At 49.0% G+C, this 14,728-nt stretch overlaps 1 protein-coding gene across 1 annotated transcript; it reads left to right on the forward strand.

Moving 5' to 3' along the window:
• Nucleotides 1–2,071: 2,071 nt before the first annotated feature.
• Nucleotides 2,072–14,728, forward strand: UMOD (uromodulin; the record flags this gene model as incomplete). The annotated part of the gene is made up of 10 exons (XM_082856335.1): nucleotides 2,072–2,165; nucleotides 3,331–4,107; nucleotides 4,204–4,311; nucleotides 5,446–5,654; nucleotides 6,606–6,754; nucleotides 9,075–9,320; nucleotides 11,799–11,961; nucleotides 12,552–12,633; nucleotides 13,591–13,632; nucleotides 14,667–14,728. The coding sequence occupies 10 exons, from the start codon at nucleotides 2,072–2,074 to the stop codon at nucleotides 14,726–14,728; spliced, it is 1,932 nt and encodes a 643-aa protein (XP_082712461.1).

Genomic DNA, 14,728 nt, shown 5'->3' on the forward strand with positions numbered 1-14,728 from the left:
GTGCTTTGGAACCCGAGCGACCACAGGTACGTGTCCCAGTATGGGCAATGAACACCCTTTTCTCCTGGAGCAGCCTGGCTTCAGATTCTGACCTCTGCCTGGCTCCACCTCGTCCTTTTGAGTGACCAAGAACAAGCCCAGTAACTTGGCACTGTTTTCCCAGTTAATTTCTAACTAAGGAATCTCTTGATTCCAAAAGGTGCAAAACAGAGGGCTTGTAACTGTGGGCACAAGTGTGACCCCCAATGTCAATCATTTGGGGTCTCTACCAATTAGGAAAAAGAATAACAACCACCTCACAGCCTAGGAAAGGAAAACACTGTGCCAAAGGGGGAAAGTGTTCCACCCCCGGGAAAACAATCAAGAAATAGAATCAGAGAATAACTGGAGGAGAGAGTGCCAGTGGCGGGCAGATGTGTGTATATATATATACATATATATATAGGAGGCACACACTTGTAAACGGATTAATTCTACCTTTCTGGCTTCAGGTAAGGCTATCTGCAGCTCTCACTTCTCCTAGCCACTTCTCCCCTTCTGGTCTTCTGCTGATTTCCATTCTGTTTGAGGGAGGGGGGAGCAGAAATGAAGAGATTGGACACTTGGGTCAGACCTAGGTTGAGTCCTCACTCTGCTGACCATTGGCTTCGTGAGCTTTGGTAAGTCAATCCCCCTCTCTTTCAGCCTGTGCTTCCCTAATAACAATTTTTTCATTCATTCAATTCCTATTAGTGAAGTGGCTACCATGTACCAGGCAGTGGGGTATACGGCAGTGAACAAGAGTATCTGCTCTGAGCCTGCTTTGCACATCTCATCTCAGTTAATCCCTGGACCACAATATGCAGGCGGTTATTAGCCAAACTATAGGTCACAACCTATTAGTGGATCATGAAACCATTTGTGGATTACATTCAGAATTTTATTTTAATTAAATACAATAGAATATGTCATCAAGGAATGCACACCATAATGGTAAGAATTGTTTTATAAAACATTCATTTCACATGTGCATGTGCGTGTGTGTGTGTGTGTACAAGGAGCTGTACTGGGTCATGGCATAAACTAATTTCCTTATAGCAGATCATTGTCTCAAAGGCTTGCAAAACACTTTTCTAGGTCACAGGTTCTTTGATGACAGGGGACTTCTTCACAGTGAGCCTGATGCAGTGTAGTCACTCAATTTGTGCAAGCACTGATCTCTATTTCATAGATGAGGAAACTAAGTCTTAGCGAATTGAAATACCTTGCCCAGTGTTACACTATGAGTTTACCAATCATAGTGATTGGTAAAATAGGGATTTGAATCCTGGTTGCAGGCTCCAGATCCCACATATTTAACCACCATGCTACGTTATTTTGCAGCTGTAAAAATTGGGGTAATAGTAGATTATTTTGCCAGGTGGGTGAAATAATAAGTGAGCACTCTGGAAACATTAAAATACATTACGAAGGTTAATCACCTCTCAAGTTGCTTATCTCAAGCCACTTCTTTACAATATGTGAGCTGCATGAAGTCAGGGACTTTGTCTGTCACCTTGGTGCATAGTTCCCTGTTTGGCACATAGTAACTACTCAATAAATGTTTGTTGAATGAATAAACGTATCTGGGCAAGTTCAAAGTTTCCCATCAGGGGATCAGGAGTTGGCCGTTAAGACCCAAAGCTGCCTCCAGTAAGATGGTGAGTCCAGAACACTCCCCCGTTTTGCTGGTTCCTGCTCCAGATGAGAGATTCAGTTCTTCCAAATGCGCTGAAACTGGGGAAGCTGATGCTGGGATGTGAGTGGGAGTGAAGAGTAGAGCCACAGAGAGGAAAACCCCACCAAAGCAAGGGCCACAACAATACACACTTTTTGTGGTTCACATAAATGGCATCTCCTGGACTTACGCAGTGCACAACCAAAGTACTCCTCCCAACTGTGGGGCTGGAAGTTAAATCATGTGTTTATCCCATCCGTCTCTGTTCACAGGACTTCAGGTGTCAAGGACAAGTTGGAAACCCCAAGAGGCCAACCTTTCCTTGCCTTTGGGAAAGTCTCCCCAGACCAGAAGTAGCTGAGAAGAGCAGAAAAGATGAAGTGGCTCTTCTCTTCGACCTTAATGTGGATGGTAGTGGTGGTGACCTCTTGGGTCGTCATAGCTGCAGTCTCTGACGCCTCGGCAGCGAGTAAGTGCTGTGTGCGTACAGTGAGCAGTGCCACGTTAGCAGAGGCGGTTTCGATCCCTCTCCTATCATGCTTGGGATTTGCAGTCTTTATTCTAAATTCATTTCTTACTCTATAATGTACATAGGACTCACCCAGGAATTTTACTAAAATGCAGATTCTGATTCAGTAAGTCCAGAGTGGGGCCTGAGACTCTGCATTCTAACAAGCTCCCAGATAATGCTGCTGCTGTGGTCCTTGGATCACATATTGAGAGACTAAAGTCTAGAACATCACTAAGGCCCCCGGCACTTCACTGGAAGGTCAAGAACATATTCAACCGCACAGGAGATTTGAACACACCCAGGTGGCTCCCAAATACCTCCCGTTTAACACTTACGTGACCATTCCATTGGGCTGCACATTGCTCCAGCTGTTCCTTGGAGGAGGGAGCTGGCCACCACCCCACAATCCCCAGCTGGGCTACTTTGGGACAGAGAGGAAATACCATCGTGTTGTCGTGGTTAAGAGCCCACACTCTATGGTCCTGCCACCTCGGTTTGTGTCCTAACTCTGCTGCTCACCAGTGGAGCAAGTGGCTTAAAACTTCTGAATCTTGTTTCCTCACCTTTAAAATAAGGGCAAATACAGAAGTCATTCCCCAGGGCCATTGGAGAGGATTCAATGAGCTAATGAATAGAAAGTGCCTATCCCAGCGTCTGGCATATAGTAGGTGCTTAATAAACAACGGCTCACTATCTTTACTGTTATCGCGTTGGCCAGAAGTTTCGTTTGGATTTCTCCATACGATCTTATTATTATTGTCACAGAGGAACAAAGTGTGACTGCCACCGCCAGATAGAGAGAGGAAGCAGGGAAGGAGATCTGAGCAAAAGGCATAGAATGTACCAAGTCGGGGAAGGGGTGACAGGGTCACCTAAGTGCTACCAAAGGTCAAGAACTCTGCATTATTCCTCTGGAGGTGGAAAGGTGGACATTTGAAAAGAAGACACAGCTTGAAGGCAATGCTTAGACACCATCAGGGGAGTTTGGTTTGTTTCTTTCGAAGGTGGTCGGCTATGAGCTAAGTCTTAAAGAACGTGGGTACCCTAAGGGACACGGGAAGAGTCTCTGGGTGACCAGTGGCCTAGCGGCCTCCACTCTGAGTCTGGTCTCTTCTGTCCGCAGGAAGCTGCTCTGAATGTCACAGCAATGCCACCTGCTCAGAGGATGGGGCCGCCACTACGTGCTCCTGCCAGGCGGGCTTCACTGGCGACGGCCTCGAGTGCGAGGACCTGGACGAATGCGCCATTCCTGGGACACACAACTGCTCCGCCCCCAGCAGCTGCGTGAACACCCCAGGTTCCTACACGTGCGTCTGCCCCGAAGGCTTCCGCCTGAGCTCCGAGCTCGGCTGCACGGACGTGGATGAGTGTGCAGAGCCAGGGCTCAGCCACTGCCACACCCTGGCCTCCTGCGTCAACAGTGAGGGCAACTACTCGTGCGTGTGCCCCGCGGGCTACTGGGGGGACGGGAGGCACTGTGAGTGCTCCCCGGGCTCCTGCGGGCCTGGCCTGGACTGCGTGCACGAGGGCGACACGCTCGTGTGCGCCGACCCGTGCCAGGCCCACCGTATCCTGGACGAGTACTGGCGCAGCGCCCAGTACGGCGCGGGCTACGCCTGTGACTCCGACGTGGCCGGCTGGTACCGCTTCGTGGGCCAGGGCGGCGTGCGCCTGGCCGAGACCTGCGTGCCCATCCTGCGCTGCAACACGGCCGCCCCCATGTGGCTCAATGGCACGCACCCGTCGAGCAGCGAGGGCATCGTGAGCCGCAGGGCCTGCGCGCACTGGAGCGGCCACTGCTGCCTGTGGGACACGCTCGTCCAGGTGAAGGCCTGTGCCGGCGGCTACTATGTCTACAACCTGACGGCGCCCCCCGAGTGCCATCTGGCTTACTGCACAGGTGAGTGGGTGACTCCCTGCCACCGCCACCGGGCCGCGTGGGCGCCTCGAGGGACTGGAGCGCATCTTTGTTGATTGTCTGTCTATAACCCTGCAGACCCCGGTTCCGTGGAGGGGACGTGTGAGGAGTGCAGTGTAGACGAGGACTGCAAGTCGGATAATGGCAGATGGCACTGCCAGTGCAAACAGGACCTCAGCATCACTGGTGAGGCCAGCGGGGAGGAGGGGAGGTGCTGAGAAATGTCAGCGACCAGGGGAGGGACACATTCCTGTGTGGGAACTGGGGGCCTGTGGGGATGATCCAGGGAACGCTTATTATCCAATCTGAGTGGAAAGCCGGTCCGGTAACATTCATTTAATCCAGCAAGAAGCTCTCTGGGCTCCCAGAGCTTGGGGAACAACCTCACCCCCAGCCTTCTTTCTGAGGCCCCCTGCACCACAGTGGATACGCAGGTGGCTGCCACCTGTTGGCCCGAGGCTACCTGAACCATATTCTTGCAGCACAAGAATGCAGGCGTGGCCCGCAGTCTGCAGTTTCTTGGGCCCGGCCCTCCACTGACCAGCTGAGGACCCTGAGCTGGGCCCTGGCCATCTCTAAACCTGTTTCCCCATATGTATAATGACTGAAGCAGGCTAGTATTTCACAAATTCCAGTCCTGATTTTAGTCACATCCTTCTTTTAAGTAAACTTGGGACATCGAAGTTCACTGCTGTGTCTGTCTGTGGGAAGTAACACTTACCCTACGTAGACGGTAACAGTAAAAATGAATACAATGAAAGAAAGTTATTCAATTTCAGCAGCTGTGTAAATACTTCAATTTAAAAAGTCCAACCGTATTTTGTTATGTGCTGCAAATACTTAGCCAGAGGTCTGCGCTCTGTTGTTTCAAAGGAAAATTACCAAGTGTAGGGCACTGAAAACATTAGCAGCTATTGAGGACTGTCTCCTTGATGTAGAAAGGATGGAAAGAAATTGCAGTTAACTTATTAGCTTTTTTTGTTTGCTTGTTGTGTTGTTTTGTTTTCTTTTCCTGGGATTCAATGTTATTTAATGCCTGGGCAGTGAACGACCCAAAGATAACACTGTTCTTTGTATACAGCCTACTCTTAGGGTAACACGGTCTGGTGGTTGGTCGCGTGGATTCATCCAGTGAGCTGGAATCCAGTCTCATGTCTCCATCTCTCTCAGAAGGGAGACCATAGCGGCAGACCGAAGCGAGTCTGAGTACCCCCAGCTGGTGGCCAACCTGGCTAGCTGGGCCTGGGCCCTGGGGATGTGCCGTACCCTGAATTGTGGTCCCAGACCTCCCTCCAATCCTGCCTTCTCTAATCATTTCAGATCTCTCCCTCCTGGAGCGCAGGCTGGAATGTGGGGTCAATGACATTAAGCTGTCCCTGGGCAAGTGCCAGGTCCAGAGCCTGGGCTTTGAGAAGATCTTCATGTACCTGCGGGACAGCCAGTGCTCGGGCTTCACTGAGAGGGGCGACCGGGACTGGATGTCCGTGGTGACCCCAGCCAGGGATGGGCCCTGTGGGACGGTGATGACGGTGCGTTCTGGCCAATGTGGGACAGGGTCAGAGCACTGCCTGGTTCAACCCTAGCCCTACCACTTGCTAGCTGCGTGAGTTCGGGTGACTTAGTTAACCTAGCTGTGCCTCAGCTTCCTCAGCTGTAACATGGAGTAATAATAGTACCTACTGCATAGGGTTAAGAGGGTTAAAGGAGTTAATGTGTGTGAAATGATTAGGACGGTGACTGGCACATAATAAGTGCTCGGTAAGTGTTAGCTGCAAATAAGAGGATGATCCATAGTGATAGTTCCCCATTTTACAGATGGGAAAGGTAAGGCCCAGACAGTGCAATGACTATTCTAAGCCAGTAGGTATCAGCGCTGAGTTCAGAAGCAGATCTGTTTGTCTCTGGCCATCCTGGGAGGCAGGGTCTGCATCACTGATGTTTGTAGACCCAGGACCTCAGCTATAGAAGCCTCCTCCAAAGGGACCCAGAGGTAAACACTTGTGTGAGTGGGCTCTGCTTCCTCCCTTCTCCCTCATCCCCCAAAAGAAAAAGAAAGAGGACAAAAGAAACAAGGAAAAAATTGTCATTTGCCAGATACGGTTTTTTGAAGTTCCACCATTAATGATGACTCGGTACGTGGTTTTCAGTCTTTGTAGTGTTTGTGAGAGGAAGCATGGGGTGATGGGAAGAGTCCAGGCTTGTTAGAGCCCCTGGACCAGGGGCAAGTCACGCAGTTCCCATGAACTTCTGTTTCCTTTCAAGAGGCAGGGAGGTGCTTGCCTTGCCTCTTAGGGTCATTGCATGGTCAGTGCAATGAATGCAATATGAGCGTTTAGCTGGGGTGAGGGAAGGGGGCTAGCACATGAGTCGTGCTCACGGAAACTGGGAGGGCAGTTTCAACACCTTTGGCTTTGAATCTTACTCAGATTCTATGCCCCTTTTTCCACCCTCCCTCCCCCTACCTCCCCACCCCAACACAGAGGAATGAAACTCATGCCACATACAGCAACACTCTCTACCTGGCAGATGAGCTCATCATCCGTGACCGCAACATCAAAATCAACTTTGCGTGCTCCTATCCCCTGGACATGAAAGTCAGCCTGAAGACCTCCCTGCAGCCAATGGTCAGGTGCGGCCAGAGAGGGTCCCCAACGTCCCTGGCCGGCTCCACCCCGCAACCCTTTAGGCACCAGGCCCTTAGCTTCCCTGTCAACTGCCGCCCATAAGAAGCTGGGTGGAGGGAGGTGGCTGGGAGGTAGTGTTGGACTCCATAAGGAGCCCTTAAGGAGCCCAGCTAGGAAGTCTGGAGGCTGCTTTCAAATCCCGGCTCCATCCCACAGATGGCTTTGGGAAGTTGATGGCCCACTCTGAGTGTCAGTCTTCTCATATGTGAAATGGGTTTGGCAATGCTCGACTGTCTTTCTTAGAAGCACAAAAGTGCTCTGCAGAGGTGAAACCAATATTAGGGTCCCTGGCTTATCAGAGGGGTAGGGTGGTTGGACCAGAGGAAAGGAGGGAGAGGTCTCAGTTCAGACCTGCTATGGGACTGGGCAAATTGTACCCCATATCTGGACCTCAGTTTCTTTCTCTGTAAATGGAAGGAGTTTGGATAAAGAGGGGTTTACAATTTATGCGTCTTGGAGTGTGAGGGTCTTTAACGAGGTGATTTAGGGGTGGGAACCAGAAAACTTCCACCCATGTTGAGTGCCACATGAGGTTTTATTTTTTTCCTATTTTTTAAATTGAAGTATAGTTGATTTACAATGTTGTGTCCATTATGGTTTATCATAGGATATTGAATATAGTTCCCTGTGCTCTACAGTAGGACCTTGTTGTTTATCCATTCTGTATATAAAGCTTACATCTGCGAACCCCAAACTCCCACTCCATCCCTCCCCAACCCCCTCCGCCTTGGCAACCACAAGTCTGTTCTCTATGTCCGTGAGTCTGTTTCTGTTTCATAGATAGGTTCATTTGTGTCATATTTTAGATTCCACATATAAGTGATATCATATGGTATTTGTCTTTCTCTTTCTGACTTACTTCACTTAGTATGATAATCTCTAGTTGCATCCATATTGCTGCAAATGGCATTATTTCATCCTTTTTTATAGCTGAGTAGTATTCCTTTGTATATATATGTACCACATCTTTATCAGTTTTATTATTTAAAAAAAATAAAAGGATCCTGTTGCTGAATAAACTTGAAAATCTCTGAATAGGATGAATCACAAGCCAATGAAGCTGATACTGGAAAAAAATAATAGTTGTAATAATAACAAGTGGTTACTGAGAGCTGACCATATGTCAGGCATTGTGCTAAGTGCTCTACATGGAACATCTCATTGAAAACTTAGCGCACCCCAGGAGGTGTAAGTATTATTATTATTCCCATTATACAGATATGGAAATTGAAGGTCAAAGAAGGTTTAGTAAATTGTCCAAAGTTGTAGAGGCTAGTAAATGACGGAGCTGGGATTCAAACCCAGGCCGTCAGGCATAGAGTCCCCACTCTACCATGACCTTTTCTTTGAAGCTTGCCCATGGTCACATGTTCCCTGGGCCAACCAGACTTGGGGAAGGGCACTGGGCACTGATGAGGGTGCTTGGTTGACTTGAAGGAAGACAGTTACTCATTGTCTGCCTTTGTGTGGAGCATCACCTGGCCAAGCAGTGCCCTGGAGCAACGTGGCCATGTCCCAGGCCTGGTAGGTTGCAGGGAACAACACATCTGTATGCAGATCTCTCTCTGGCTTGAGCTAGAAATCTCGTTCCAGTCTAACCAAGTCCAAACCAATAACCCCATTCTCACCTCTGAAATGGACTTCCACATGACTATTCCTCACGTACCCCATTTCCTCGGGCATCAGTCTCTCAGTGTCCTTTGTAGGATAATCCCATGGAGTCTACATCAGTGTGGCTGTTTTTAATGTGATTTAAAATAACCCATTTTACAAACCCCAATCTTCTGCTGTAGGTGGAGCCAGAACTCTGACTAAGGCCTGTAGGACTCATAGCCCATCTTTTTAAACTGTTCTGGATTAAGACCAAAAACGGAATCTCGGTGATTCCCTAGAGAAAGTGCTCGCGGCTCTTCTTGAACGCAGGGGCCACACCTGAGGGGTGGACATGTTACAGAAAATACGGTCTATGGATCAGAAGCGGCAGCATCACCCGGGAGCTCGTTAGAAAAGCAGAACCCTGAACCCCACCCCAAACCTACAGAACCAGAACCTGCAGAACCAGAACCTGCACTTCACCAAGATCCCTAAGTGACCTGTGTGTGCTCATTGTAGCTTACAGAGCAATGGTTGGTGGGTTCCAGTCCTATTGCTGGATAAAAGTGCGAGTAACTGGCAGGACCTGCTTAGGAATGCAGACCAGAAAGGATGACCTGTCTGTTGTTGTCCTCAGCTCTGGTTCTCTCACCAGCCCCTCTCCTCCCGCAGCGCCCTAAACATCAGCATGGGTGGGACCGGAATGTTCACCGTGTGGATGGCGCTCTTCCAGAGCCCTGCCTACGTGCAGCCCTACCAAGGCTCCTCCGTGACCCTGTCCACCGAGGCGTTTCTCTATGTGGGCACCATGCTGGATGGGGGCGACTTGTCCCGGTTTGCACTGCTGATGACCAACTGCTATGCCACACCCAGCAGCAATGCCACAGACCCCTTGAAGTACTTCATCATCCAGGACAGGTAAGGCCCATGGATGGAATTTGGGAGCAGGGAGGGTCTTTGGACTTGGATGGGTACAAAGTACATTTTTATATTCATTCACCTCTAGCTGAAGTTTAGCATTGCCATTCCTTATGATATAGGCAAGAAACCACAGAAATATTAGCAGGACATATGAAAACATTTGCACACATCATGCTTTTTAGTTACTATAGTATTAGAACTTCTACTAGATATTATTTGATGTAATATCGAATCCATGCACTTGTAAATATATATACATTTATATAATAGATATGTAAATATATAATGCATGTATCAAAAGTTTTAATATTTTAAGAGCTATGTTTAATTGGTTTTCTTTATAATCTTATGTAATTTAGTTTATGCATTTAAGGCATTATTTTTGAGGAGGGAAGCATGGGCTTCACCAGATGGTGGAGGGGGTCCAGGACTCAGAAAAGGATGAGAAACCTGATGGAGAGGCAGGCCCCAGGCAGGAGCAGGCTGACACTTGGCTGGGAGGAGTGCAGTGGAGGTACGGTTAGCCAAGGGCCAACTGAAACAGGCAGGACACAGATGGGCTGCTTTGGGCTCAAGTGCATTAGAGAACCATGAACCACACTGTGAGAAAGTAACTCACAGTTTCATTCATAAATTGAACAGATATTTTTGGAAGTTTACGTGTGCCAGGCTGTGTGAATAACAGTGAATACAAGGGACAAAAATCTCTGCCCCCATATAGCTGATATTCTAAGCAGGGAGACCAACAATTAAACAAAAGTGGCATCCTTGGCATATGAATGATGAAGGGGCTATGGAAAACCTAAGCAGGAAAAGGGGAGGGCATTTGCAATTTTAATAGAACAATCGGAGAGAGCACTCCCAGGAGACCCTGACCTATTTCTGTCTCAGTTCTCTTAGAATCTGCATGGTCAAATCAAGGGGGAAAGTCTCAGCCGGGTGCTCATCTGAGGCTCACACTTCTGTTATTTGCTAATCTCCCTTTGCAACGAAAAGAAAGGAGAGCAGAAGTCTGCTTGGGGCCTTTTACAGTCAACAGTGTCTAAGTAAAATGTAATAGCACTGTTTTACTTTATATTTATTAGTATGGTCACGTTTTAATACTGGTTTGCTATTTGTGGTTGTGATCTTCTAAACAATAGATGTATTTCAGTAAAACGGTGTGTAGATTTAAAGAAAAATAGTAATAATACTATAATAATGTAAAATGATAATACAGATATCGGGAAACAGGAAAGCATTCATGGAGACGGTTTCTGGATAAGGCAAAAAAAGAACTGAAATTTGGAAAATGCTGGCATGACCTCGATTGGGGCATCATGGAGGCTTGGGGTCATATCTTGGTTTTGCTATTTCTTAGTTTGAGACACAAGTCAGCTCATCTCTCTGGATATTCATGTTCTCGTATGTGAAATAGGCATAAATAAAACCTACCATGCAGGGATTTTTTAAGCTTTTTTTTTTTTGTCTGAGTATAAAGGTAGAGCATGTACATTGTGGGAAGCTTGGAAAGTTTTGAAAAGGAAGCATGAAGAAATGCTGGCTGTGGCCCTGTTTCTGCCGTGGCATGGGTGGGAGCTTGGCTGAGGACCGCCAGTCTGTGAGAGGCTCAGAATATCACGGGGTGTGTAAAGAGGAGACAAGTTGGGGAGACCATGGGCAGCTAGAGGAGACACTGGGGCTGCCGAGGGCAGTGCTGGATGCCACTCTCTCTGCCTTTCGTGAGGTGGGTCCCCTTAACCTCAGGGCTTTTATTTTGCCAAGCGAAGTCGGATCTGAATTGTAGGGGACACAGAGCAGAGTGAACACCACCCCCAGAAGTTCCTTTCTCGCTTCTCCTATGCAATCAGCCTTCAGTCCCTTTTCTAAATCCATTTTGAGCAGATCACGTGAAAGGGCAGACAGGGTACCTGATCTGCCTGCCGAGAGTACTGCTCCAGCCCAGCACCCATGTGAGTCTCCGAACATGCGGTTTTGAGTTTCTATCCATGTGTTCGGGTGCGTTGTGTATGTGTGTAGATGAGCACACACACTCCAGTTTGGTCAGTGGCCCTCAGTGCTCAGACGTTTCCATTGTTAAAATTAACACCAGGCACCAGTGAACAGCCAATAAATGGTAGGTAATGATTCCTGCATGCCATTTCCTGGGAAATCAGGAAGTGCTGACTTTAGGATGGTTGCAGCTCTGTACCGATGACATTTTTACTTTAGAATCATATATATGTATCACCTATTGTACGTCACATGCTGTAATAAGTACTTTGTAATTTTAACTCATTTAATCGTTGCAACTATCTTATGGTGTGGGCTACAATGATTATTCCTCCTACGTAGATAGGGAAACAAGCTCAGAAAGGTTAAGTAAATGGCCCACGGTCACACAGCTAATAAGTGGTGGAGTGAGATTTAAATCCAGGAAGTCTGGCCCCAGAGTGTTTGCTTAACCAACCATGTTATATGACGTAACCTTCCCAGATGTCCACACACGGAGGACTCAACCATCCAAGTGGAGGAGAATGGGGAGTCCCCTCAGGGGCGCTTTTCTGTCCAGATGTTCCGTTTTGCTGGAAACTATGACCTGGTCTACCTGCACTGTGAAGTGTACCTCTGCGACACCGTGAATGAAAAGTGCAAACCTGTGAGTCACCTCCCCTCCCTCAGCCTGCTCGCCACGTCCTCCGCCACGCCCAGCTCCCATAACCGAAGACATTTGGCCACAGGTTCAAAGAAAACATATAAACATGTTTCTGTCTTAGTACAGGGGTAGACAGAGCAGTAAGATGAGGCTGCTGTAGCCGGGCAGGAGACCTAGGCTGTGGGGAAGTCAGGTGGGGTCAGGGCAGTGCAACAGAACCTCTGGCTTATCTGCAAGCTTGTGTTCTAATAACAGAAACTGACATTTTTAAGCACTGAGTGCGACTTATGTGTGTTAACTTTTTAATACGTCACAGCGGCTCTGGGAGGGAGGTATTTTACCTGTCCCTTTTTCTCTATGGGGAGAGACGCGCAGAGGCTCAGTGACTTTCCTAAGATCATACATCTAACATATGGTAGAGCTGGGACATGAGCCCACGTATACCGATCCCCTAACAACCCCTGCCTCTACCATCCTCAAGTCCTGGCCTGAGGCAGGAGGTTGCTCCTGTGAAGGGTGTAGCCCAGTCCCCCTGGCAGGGCCACATTCAGTCTCCCTTGTGGAAAGGTTTCTTTGTCACCCTCTCCCTGCAGACCTGCTCCGAGACCAGATTCCGCAGGGGGGGCTTCATAGACCAAACCCATGTCCTCAACTTGGGTCCCATCACACGGAAAGGTAAGAGGGCCCCTCCCTTCCCCACATTCCTGGCAAGAAATGTTCTCTGGAGATGAGGAGGGGTGACAGAACCTGGCACTTGGGGTCTTCCTGGGGTCTGAAGAACCGGAGCAAGTAAATCCTGCGAGGCGAGGTAGACTGTAAGCTGCCTTCCTCTTGCCGGTTCTCATTCATTCATTCATTGCACAGCTGGCTTCTCATGCCTGCCTTGTGCCAGGCCTTGTGCTAGTGGCTAGGGCCTCAGGATGAGCAGCAACAGGTGCGAGGCTGGCTCATGTGGCACTTATGGACCAGTAGGGGAGACATCATTCAAATAATCATGTATCTCTGCAGTTGCGATAAGTGCAGTCACGAAAATGGATCAGGAGCTCTGAGCTCTTACGGCAGGGGGAGCAGACCTAGTGAGGAGGATTGGGGAAGAACGGAGCTGAGGTTTGGAAATTGAGAAGGGATTAACTAAGAGGGGTCAGGAGAAGCAGAGGAGAGGGAGGAATCCCAGGGAGAGAGTAGAGCATGGGCAAAGGGCCTGTGGCAGGAGGGAGCCTACCGTGCTAGAGTAACTGGGACAAAGCCAGGCAGGCTGGAAGGAGGAGGGTGAGCTGATGCAGGTTGGGGACCAAACCATGTGAGGCCTTAAAGTACTTCTTCTCTTTCTTCTCCTCCTCCTCCCCCTCCCCTCCCCCTCCCCTCCTCCCCCTCCTCCCCCTCCCCCCTCCTCCCCCTCCCCCTCCTCCCCCTCCCCCTCCTTTTAATTGAAATATAATAGACATGTGGTTCTTGCTAAGGTTTTGGGCCTTTCTCTTGAAAGTAGCTGGCAGCCCCTGAGGGGTCCAAAGCAGGGGAGTGACATGATCAGATTGGGGTTTCAAAAAGACCACTCTAGCTGCAAGGAAGAGCAGATGGAAGGGGCTTCACCCAGGCTTCCCCATGCACTGATCCTTCTGTTTCCTCCCACAGGGAGTCAGGCCACAGTCTCAAGGGCTGCTCCCAGTAGCTCGGGTAAGTTCAGGTCCTCTTTGCACAGGGACTTGCACCAGAACCTTCCTCTGGGGCTTTATCTGTGGGCCCAGGGTATGCTGGAGTACCTGGCCTGCTTGAGCTGAGCTCTGAAGAGGTGACGGCACTTACGGAAAGTCTTGGACCTGGGGCTGCACACGTAGCCATGCTGTCCCACAACAGTGTGCATGGACGCAGGCACGCACAGACAGGTGCACAAGAACAGACATCACCCAGACGTTCACACACACACGAGGTCACGTGCGCATATTCACATTCACACACAGAGGTGCATGACAGCTGTAGCTGCATGTGTGCATGTCTGTATATACAGACACATACTCGCTTGTTACACACCTGTACACAGTGAACAAGCACACACTCTAGATCTGAACCTCGGGCACTTCCTGAAGCTTCAAGGCTCATCTCTGACACCTTTTTCAGGATGCTTAGTGCCGGGATGAACACAGCAGAAAAACAAGAAACGCTGTTTTTCTGCTTCTCTGCTCGTCTGACCACAAAGGCCGGGGACCGGCAGCATTTTCACGGCCCTTGATTTTTATGGCCACTGAATTGACTGAAAATCTGGACGAAAAGTGAATCCGTGTAACTCGTGTCCTGCTTGGCTCCTGGCACCTAGATCCGAGCAGGTTGTTACACCAACCTAGTATTTGACCTGAGCTAGTTCATCCCAGTATCAGTGAGCTCAGAGCTGGAGAGTCAAGGTATCCCCAAGAGGCTTACCCTTTGTGAATATCCCTCAAGGGCACCAAGGTTGAGTAAGTGCCCTTTTGAGGGGATACCAAGGCTAGTGCCTGCGGAAAGCCTGCCCTTTTCAGATTGGCCCACCTGGGAGGGCACCTTTTTCTAATTGGTTTTCAGGACAGATAAAGAGAAAGCTTCCTTTTTCTAACTGATCAGCCCAGAGAGGGTGTCCTTTCCTATTGGTCAGTTTAGAGGAAGCAGTTCATGTTAGTTTTGCACATAAAATGTGCACATCAGTGCTAGCAGCAGCCCTGTAATCACTTTCCTTTCAGGGCTCCTGAAGGTCTGGTTGCCTCTGCTTCTGTCGGCCACCTTGACCCAGATGTCTCAGTGA

Source organism: Leucopleurus acutus, assembly GCF_964270905.1.
Source record: "Leucopleurus acutus genome assembly, chromosome: 16".
In the NCBI taxonomy this organism is placed as follows: domain Eukaryota; kingdom Metazoa; phylum Chordata; class Mammalia; order Artiodactyla; family Delphinidae; genus Leucopleurus; species Leucopleurus acutus.